This window comes from Uranotaenia lowii, chromosome 3 (genome assembly GCF_029784155.1).
Source record: "Uranotaenia lowii strain MFRU-FL chromosome 3, ASM2978415v1, whole genome shotgun sequence".
Classification (NCBI taxonomy): Eukaryota; Metazoa; Arthropoda; class Insecta; order Diptera; family Culicidae; genus Uranotaenia; species Uranotaenia lowii.
Window position 1 is genome coordinate 362634654 of NC_073693.1, and position 10406 is coordinate 362645059.

General features: G+C 41.6%; 1 protein-coding gene across 1 annotated transcript; it reads left to right on the forward strand.

Annotated features, from left to right (window-relative positions):
• Positions 1–725: 725 nt before the first annotated feature.
• Positions 726–7031, forward strand: LOC129754030 (uncharacterized). Its single transcript, XM_055749886.1, has 2 exons — positions 726–6921; positions 6982–7031. The coding sequence occupies exon 1, from the start codon at positions 726–728 to the stop codon at positions 6744–6746; it is 6021 nt and encodes a 2006-aa protein (XP_055605861.1). The 3' UTR covers positions 6747–6921; positions 6982–7031.
• Positions 7032–10406: the final 3375 nt, after the last annotated feature.

Here is a 10406-nt window from a genome sequence, read left to right on the forward strand (position 1 = left end):
ATCGTCAAAAAAAATTACCTGACATCTGTTACAATGATGAACATTGGTTGTCACAACCGTCCGGAGTGAAGCACCTTTCACTAATAGCCACCTTGCCACTTGCCGTCAATCAGAATTTTGAATCACGAAATGTGATCAAAGTAACCGCAGGTCTTTACTAACGAAAAATCATAAGCAGAGCAAGTGTGCGAGTGAATTGTGTGCCGAGGTAAAATTGTGAAACGTTTAAGCAAATATTGTTTGTAAATCCTAATTTTTCCTAATTTAGTAAGATAGTAGCTACAAGCAGTTGTGAGTGGTAGAAACATTCGTTAGACCACAATAATTATATGTACTACCAATCAGGTAAATTTATACAGTAGCATAGATAAATTGTAACCTAACCTAAACTAATCTTCCCAGCTCACGTGCTGCACGAAAGCATACGAAACACGTGCTACCAAAGTTGCGAGCACAGATTAGGCAGAAGGGAACTAAACGTAAGTCATTTATTTCACTTAACTATAAAAACGATTCGAACCAAACGAAATCATGAACTATGTGGCAATTAACGTAGGAATTTTCTTTGTAATTTTCTCTGAAGGAATTTATTAACGCCACCGAATAAAACAAGATATTGTCAAATAAAGGTCGTTTTAACAAATCGGAAAATTCAATTCCTCTGTCTGTCGCTCACGCAACAATTTTAATAAATTCGTTTACGATCGGGGGCTCATTCTGTCGGTATGTCTAACAAGCGGGGAACTGTGGAAGTGAGCTGCACTGTGTGCCGTCAGCCGGACGATAGTCGCATGGTAGCATGCGATTCATGTGAACTGTGGTTTCACTTCGCGTGTGTAAAGGAGGATTCAAGTGTTCAGGATCGGGAGTGGAACTGTGAAAAATGTCTTGTCGCAGCTAATCAAGTCCCAGCCGGCACATCAACACCAACTAACAACACCGGAGCGATACCAAAGTCGGGGCTCATGCCAACGGATTCGAGGCTGGAGGAATATGTGCAGCAGCAACTGTCAAAGCAGTTATCGGTCATGCAGGAGATGTTCGACCGAATGATGCGCGAAAAGGAAGAGCAACAGGCGAAGGAGCTCAACGATCAGCGAAAGATGTATGAGCAAAGGTTGAAGGATGCGGAGCGTAGAGTGATGGACCAAGTTTCTTCGAGGCCATGTGGTGGACCAGCAGCGGGTTCCAGGGTAGAACAAGCATCGCAAATGGCCAACGCTGGACCGATGAGAGGAGCTGTTCGTAGTCCGTCATCTGTATGGCCCCTAGGGTGCGCATCTGCGGCGAGCGCATCAGCCTATCATCAAGTCACCAGAGATGAAGCATTTTATGATGTTAGCCGAAATCAACCGTTGCCATGGCAAATAGGAGTTGGTCCTACAGCAAGCTCGACGACAAATCCACTGCCACAGGTGAATGTAGCTGAGTCAAGCCACGGCTACGATGTGCTCGCGCATGAGCTAAAGTTGCTGGAGGACAAACAAGCTTTGGAGAGAAAGCATTTGGAGGAGCGTCGTCAACTTTTGAATCGGCAATCAGTAATCGACGGAAGTGCGACTGGCGGTGGTGCCGGTTTGAATTCACAACCAACAACATTCCAGCCGAATGTCAGCAGCTTCAGTGGTACGATTGGTGGTGGTTCAAGACCACATGCCCAAGCAACGGCGTTCGAGTCAAACTATGGCGGTTCCTTCGGTGCGAATAGTTTCGGAATTGGATTTCATCCTCAAGCCAGGAGTGCCGGTGGTTTTGGTGGATACCCCATGTTGAGCCAGAATCAGATTTCAGCGCGTCAAGTTTTGAATAAGGAGCTTCCCGTGTTCACCGGAAATCCAGAAGAGTGGCCTCTTTTCATTGCGAGCTTCGAGAGCTCAAGTCGAATATGCGGATTCAGCGACGAGGAAAATATGCTGCGGCTTCAGCGAAGTTTGAAAGGCAAGGCTTTGGAAGCGGTACGATGCCGTTTGTTGCATCCTCAAAATTTGGCAGGTGTGATAGAGACTTTGAGAACTCTTTTTGGAAGGCCCGAAGCTATCGTCTACACGTTCATACGCAAAATCCGAGAAATGCCAGCACCGAAGGAGGATAAGTTACAGACAGTCATCGACTTCGGCGTGGCTGTCCAAAACGTCTGTGCAGCCATTTCAGCTTCAGGTCTCGATGAGTATATGTTCGACGTAGCTCTCCTACAGGAACTAATAAGTAAACTGCCGACATCCATACGAATGAACTGGGCGTTCTATCGACAAGGACTGGCGAGAGTTACTCTTTGGGAATTCAGCGATTGGTTAGGAAAGGTGGCTACAGCGGCGAGCACCATAACGTTGCCATCGATTAATCCACCTAAAATTGAAAAGCGTGAAAGAAAGAATGAGAATTTTATTAACGTGCATTCGGAAGCCAGTGGAGGTTTTGAGAATCCTGTAAAAGAACGTTCGGTTACTGTTTCGAAGGCGAAAGGTTGCGTGTCGTGTTCAGGTGAATGCAGTGGTCTTGAACAGTGCCGGAAATTCCTTAAATTGGACATCGGGTCTCGTTGGACGATCATCAAAGAGCAGAATTTGTGCAGGAAGTGTCTGCGGAAGCATTTTGGTGCTTGTAAGGTGAAAGAACCATGCGGAAGAAACGGTTGCACGTACAAGCACAACAAGCTTCTCCATGACGATAAGCGCTACAGCAAGCCAGCGGCATCTGAGTCAACGAAGTCTAGCAACGATAACTCGTCTTCAAATTCTACAACGCAGAGTTGCAACACGCATTCAAAGGCTACTCGGAGAGTTCTGTTTCGGTATGTGCCTGTGACAATCTACGGAAAAGGAAAGCAAGTGAACACCTTTGCGTTCCTCGACGATGGATCATCTGCAACTCTAATGGAGCACGGTCTACTGAAAGAACTTGGTCTGAATGGCACCCCTTATCCATTGTGTCTTGACTGGACTGGAGGCCAAAGTCGGGAAGAAAAGGAGTCGATTGTGCTAGCTTTGAAGATTTCCGGAACAACCGAAGCAAGTGAAGTGTTCGAATTGTCGGAGGTTCATACGGTCAAGGACCTTTCTCTACCGAAGCAGTCAGTTTCAGTTCCGCAAATGGTGACGAAGTACGGTTATCTTGATGGGTTACCCCTACGATCCTACGAAGGAGCTTCTCCACGAATCCTTATAGGGATGAACAACTGTCGCCTGGGAAGTTCTTTAAGAAGCCTTGAGGGAGATGAGAACGAGCCGATGGCATCCAAGACAAGACTTGGTTGGATATTGTATGGTCCCTGTACAGCGGAGTTTGGTGTTAACGAGTCAGACTATAGTGGTTACCATAGCTTCCACATTTGCCCGTGTAACAAAGATAGCGAGAAAGATGTTCATGAAGCCCTGAAGGAGTACTTCTCAATCGAGTCGATGGGAATCTATGGATCTTCGAGGTCACTTCTCTCTAAGGACGAAGAAAGGGCGTTGAAGATTTTGTCTACTGAAACGCGTCTTATTGGAAACCGTTACGAGACTGGATTGTTGTGGCGATACGATCAACTAAAGTTACCGAACAGCAAAGGAATGGCTCTGAAGCGTCTTGCCTGTTTAGAAAAACGACTGAAGCGAGAGCCTGAATTAGCAGCGGCTATGTCAGCAAAGATGTCCGAGTACGAGGAGAAAGGTTATATTCGGCGACTATCGATCCAGGAAAAAGCGGAGAAACATCCAAACGACTGGTATTTGCCGATATTTCCTGTTACGAATCCGAACAAGCCCGGTAAGATGCGTATCGTGTTTGACGCAGCAGCCAAAGTCAACGAAGTATCGCTAAACTCGTTCCTTCTTACGGGACCTGATCAGCTAGTATCCCTGTTAACTGTCCTCTTCAAGTTTCGTGAATTTCGCATCGCAGTCGTGGGAGACATCCGAGAGATGTTCTTTCAAGTAAAGATGAAAAAGCAGGACCAGCGAAGCCAGATGATATTGTGGCCCAATACAGCTGCAGTCGAAGATCCAGAGGTGTACGTGGTAACAGTAATGACTTTCGGAGCGGCATGTTCTCCAAGCAGTGCGCATTACGTCAAGAACCGGAACGCTGACAGATTCGAGGAACAACACCCTAGGGCAGTTCAGTGTATTAAGTACGAGCACTACGTGGATGACATGTTGGCAAGCGTAGAAACCGAAGAAGATGCGACGAAATTAGCTGAAGAAGTTCGTTGGATTCACGCACAAGGAGGGTTCGAGATAAGAAACTGGCATTCTAACTCAAGTTACGTTATCGAAAACCTACAAGAAAAACCTACCGTGGAGAAAAACATGAGCTTCTGTCCGGAGATGTCAACGGAGAAAGTCCTCGGAATGTGGTGGGACACAACTACTGATACGTTTACGTTCAAGTTATCACCGAAACACGATGCAGAACTACTTTCCGGAGCAAGGATGCCAACGAAACGTGAAGTCTTGAGAACTTTGATGACTGTATACGACCCTATGGGACTCATCGGCAACTTTCTCATTTATTTGAAAATCCTGCTCCAGGAGATTTGGCGTTCCGGAACCGGTTGGGACGATGAGATCGACTCGAGGTTGACCGAGAAGTGGTTAACATGGATTGAAGCGCTGCCGAATGTTCGTCAAGTTACTATCCCACGCTGTTACCGAACTGTGACGTCCATCGAGTCAACCAACAGTGTGGAGCTGCATGTTTTCTGCGATGCCAGTGAAAATGGAATAGCTGCCGTTGCCTACTTTAAATTCCAAGAAGGAGATAAGGCGGAATGTGCGCTGATTGGATCAAAGACCCGTGTAGCCCCGTTGAAGTTCCTCTCTATTCCTCGTCTTGAGTTGCAGGCCGCAGTAGTTGGAGCACGCTTTGCCGATAGTATTGTCAAGTCACACAGAATGAAGATTACACGACGAGTTTTCTGGACTGATTCCCGTGATGTAGTGTGCTGGTTACGGTCTGATCATCGACGATACAGCCAATTTGTTGCGTTTAGGGTCAGCGAACTTCTTGATACCACACAAGTAGGAGAATGGAGATGGCTTCCAACTAAGCAGAACGTAGCGGATGAAGGAACAAAGTGGCAAAGATTGCCGAACTTTCAGCCGAGCAGTCGTTGGTTCCGAGGACCAGACTTCCTACTAGAACCCGAAGATTCGTGGCCTGGCGACGCTGGAGATCAAGGAACGACGATGGAAGAGATCCGTGCTAGCGTTCTCCACCACCAAGGAGCCAAACCACTGATCATCTCTTTCGAACGTTTTTCGAAATGGCAACGACTTTTGCGATCTGTCGGATACTTACACCGTTATTTCATCAACTTCCAGAACACCGTTAGAAAAACCACACTAGTGAGAGGCGCTCTGACACAGGAGGAGTTGAAATCAGCTGAGAACACAATCTACCGATGTGTTCAGCAGCAGGCTTACTCGGACGAAGTTCGATTGATACGCAGTCGAGTACAAGGAGCTTCACCCTGGGAACGTACGTTGCCGAAATCCAGTGCTCTCTACAAACTAAATCCAGTCATCGATGAGCACGGTGTTCTACGAATGCAAGGACGTATCGGCGCCTGCGAATGGGCAGATGAGGCCACGAAAAACCCAGTTATACTCCCGAGGCAACATCACGTAACAAACCTGTTGATCGCTGACTACCACGCTAAGTACCATCATCAGAATCATCAAACCGCATTGAATGAGATTCGACTTAAGTACAATATTCCTCGCCTCCGCTCCGAACTTGATCGTGTTAGAAGGAACTGTCTAAGGTGTAAAATCCGCCAGGCTAGTCCAAGGCCTCCAGCTATGGGTAATCTTCCACCAGCCCGACTGGCAGCCTACCAGCGACCCTTCTCGTACACCGGAATAGACTATTTTGGACCAATGACCGTGCTAGTTGGCAGGCGTACCGAGAAACGATGGGGAGTTCTTTTCACCTGCATGACCACCAGAGGCATACATATCGAGATCGCACATTCCCTGTCTACGGATTCTTGCATCTTAGCTCTACGTAATTTCATCGCAAGAAGAGGTCCACCTTTGGAGATCATCAGTGACCGGGGAACCAACTTCATCGGAGCATCGAGGGAGCTACGTGAAGCACTGGCGAAGATCGACGAAGAACGTCTGAAAGTAGAATTCGTCAGCCCAGATACTAAGTGGACGTTCAATCCTCCGGCTGCCCCACATTTCGGTGGCTGTTGGGAGCGTTTAATTCAGTCAGTCAAGAAGACCATGAACGACTTCGACCCCCCGCGTTTACCTTCAGACGAAATTTTACGATCCATGCTGATGGAAATTGAAATGATATTGAACTCAAGACCATTGACAGACATACCGATAGACAACGACAATGAGCCCCCCTTAACACCTAACCATTTTTTGTTGGGTTCTTCGAATGGTAGTAAGCCCCCGATCGTTTTCGACAATACACCGATTACTCTGAAACGATCGTGGACGATGGCACAACAATACGCTGATCTTTTCTGGAAGAAGTGGGTAAATGAATATCTGCCCACGCTGACGCGAAGGACCAAGTGGTTTCAACCCGTGAAGCCCATTCAGGAAGGAGACTTGGTGATGGTCGTCGACAATAACCTGCCAAGGAATTGCTGGCCAAGAGGACGTGTGATCAAAGCTGTTCCGGCGCATGATGGTCAGGTTCGTCGTGTTACTGTTCAGACATTAAAGGGGCTTCTAGAGAGACCTGCTACCAAGGTTGCCGTGTTAGATGTCGGTGCAACAGGAGGTAAGCCACAGGGACAGTGACGTACCGAGGGGGAGTGTCACAACCGTCCGGAGTGAAGCACCTTTCACTAATAGCCACCTTGCCACTTGCCGTCAATCAGAATTTTGAATCACGAAATGTGATCAAAGTAACCGCAGGTCTTTACTAACGAAAAATCATAAGCAGAGCAAGTGTGCGAGTGAATTGTGTGCCGAGGTAAAATTGTGAAACGTTTAAGCAAATATTGTTTGTAAATCCTAATTTTTCCTAATTTAGTAAGATAGTAGCTACAAGCAGTTGTGAGTGGTAGAAACATTCGTTAGACCACAATAATTATATGTACTACCAATCAGGTAAATTTATACAGTAGCATAGATAAATTGTAACCTAACCTAAACTAATCTTCCCAGCTCACGTGCTGCACGAAAGCATACGAAACACGTGCTACCAAAGTTGCGAGCACAGATTAGGCAGAAGGGAACTAAACGTAAGTCATTTATTTCACTTAACTATAAAAACGATTCGAACCAAACGAAATCATGAACTATGTGGCAATTAACGTAGGAATTTTCTTTGTAATTTTCTCTGAAGGAATTTATTAACGCCACCGAATAAAACAAGATATTGTCAAATAAAGGTCGTTTTAACAAATCGGAAAATTCAATTCCTCTGTCTGTCGCTCACGCAACATTGGTCTTGAAAAGCATCACAAAACGTAAAATTTCCTTATTTAATTACTTTTTCTGTTATTTTGAACGATTTTTAAAAAACATGTCTAGGTAGGGCAAAACGCGCCATGTTCGTTTATCTGTAAGCATGTTTCATATTTGTTTAAAGGTATATGCAGTTTCATCATAACAATTTTAAAGATATTTATATGTTGTATTGGAAAACATAACTTGAATATAAACGAATATATTTAAAATTTCTAAATTTAATATAGATTTAATTAACTATTCACAAGAATTTCAGTATATCTGGCAGCACTGCGCGTAGCAATACATTTTTCCATCTGTGAAGTAGAATAGAAGTTTTTTTACCTGGCAAACACTTCCGGAGGCACTTGAATCAATAAACACTCATTTAACGTTAAACGGCGCTATTGGGTACACACATATGCGCATTATGCCCCTACTGAATCTGAAATCCAATTTTCAACCTACTCTTCAAACTTCATTAAATTTGTGGCCTTTTTTGACCTTCCAGTTATTCTAACCATCAGATTTAGACAAAAAATAAACCAAACTTCCAAACACAATCGAAAATTAAAGTTAATCTTTTCAAATGTACTCAAAAACAAGGCTTTTTTCTTAACGTGGGCATTATGCCCCCTCTTCCCCTACACACTAAAACTTAGTAAAACACACTTAAATCGTAGTATCCATTTGAGGGTGGATAAATTTTGTTTGCGTATTTTTTACCCTTTTTCATAATTCATCACATAAAACTCCGAAAACGCCGTATTTTCAATGTTAATATAATAAACAAACATAAAATGATAAATTGTGGAGGAACATTCATGAATTCAACTTAATTTTCACCAGAAAAAAAACATTACAATTGTAAATTTGTGAGGTGGGTGGATAAACTTTTTTTTGCATACTGTACAGAATTTTTAAGGAACGTTTACATGACTAGATTTGAATTTCTTTTCAAACAAAACTTTTATGTTTGTTTGGGAAAACTGAATATTTTGTTCTGAAAAATCAACATCATTTTTGTTTCTTCTGTGGAACCCAGCCTGATAAAGGTTTTGATAACAATTAATTAATTCTTTATCGAAATTTTCCGCTGAACAACTTTGTCGAAGTACAACTAAAGAACTTTCCATGAGCTTTTAATTCTCACTGAAAATTCAAACAATCTTGCAAAAAATGTATTTTTTTTTATTCCTAGATGCCGTGAAAATTGCTACCCAATATGACGGATTTGCTTAATGGTATTACCTACAAACTAGATATTACTTTTATTATCGTTTACTAACAATATTGGTGTAAAAATATTTTTTGGACAATCACCAATTTTTTTTAATTATTATTTTAAAATTCAGTTACTAGACTTGGCTTATAAACAGTACAATGCAAATCAAATATTCACTTTTTAATTTTCTTTTCATATGCTGGTATATGATTGTTTTGCATCACGTGTTTGTTAATTTCAATTTTATTCACCCAAACAATAATGGGAGAATGAGGATACTTGATCCCTGGGGATACTTGATTCTTTAGCTATATCTCCAAACTGGAATGTCGTACAAAGATCAAATGTTCTAGAAAAATGTGCCAAATTGAACAAAACAGCAATGGTTGAAGCTCAAAAAATTTTAACAAAATAAGTTTTTGGGTTATTGAACTTTGTTTGAAATATTTCACAAAATGTGACTTGATCTGAAGATCTTTTTTTATAATTTTAAAATGTTCCTAACATGGAAATATTATAACAAAAATAATTATTCCAATACATCAATCTTTTGAGTGTAAAATGAACTTCAAAATACAATTTTTTCAAAGCGATGGAAAACTCCCAACTTTTTTCAGAAAAAGTTTTCTAAAATGTTGATTTTGGGTACAATTGATCCCTAATATATGGGTACAAATGATCCCGGTATATTCTTCTTCTCAATGGATAGCTAAAATTCATCCATCAATTATCTGAAGAAAATAATTGATTTTCTCTTGTTTATGAAAAATTGCGCCCGTAAGTATGTAATGTCATAAGGGTTGAGAATAAGCCATAGAATTTTTTTTCTGACAATTATAGATTGTGAAATGAGATCAAACATGACCAAAATAGTCAATCAACATTCTATCTTGGAGTTTTGTTTGATTTTGTTCATGAATTAGGGCTTCCTGAATAAAGGATCAAGTCTCCCCTAACTTAAAAAATATCGCAATTTTCTTACTCCGAAAATGCTTCTAGTTCATCTACGTGTTCAAGTATCGTTCTAATTTTAGGAGCATAGAAACTTGAAGTTACACGCTGTCAGAAAATGTAAAAGAGTACGAGTTGCTTAATTTTTCCAAAAAGATATGGTGAAAATAAGAAAAAGGGATCAAGTATCCCCACTCTCCCCTAATTTTTATGATTTCAGCTGGTAGAATTTTTTACCCCTGAATGTATGCAGCACCCTTATGCTTTTTCTTTCAAAACATTTTTGACAGGAAAAATGTGAAATCAAATTCGAACAAAACCTGAAATTGATGGTTTATGAGTTATCATATTTAAAAAATATATCAAAATTATAAATTTTAAAAAGTTTTCATTTGATTTGTCATGACTAACAAAGTTTGTTGCAACTTACCCCTTTTTCTTAGTAGGGTGAAAATCACATGTTTTTGTAAATTTAGAAATAACTGGTGAAACTAATAAATTTTCTGGCTACGTAAATTTGATGTCCAATCAATCTTAAACCTTGTTGCATATGCGGTATCTGTAAATATTATTTTTATGTAAAAGCCATTGGAGTTGAAAAGTACTTCATATTACTTGTTTTTCGAATCGATTATTAGTCCGTTTTAGTAATATTTTAAAAAAAATCATAAAGTAAAATTATAATAAAAAAATCTGTTATAAAAGCTTTCCGAATTTTTCCACGATCTCAATTCAAAGCTCCGGCTACTGCTGATACTCGCTCTCTGAAGTAATCCAGATAAACATTCCTCCGGGAGCTTCCACCTAATTATGCAATCTCACAACTGCAC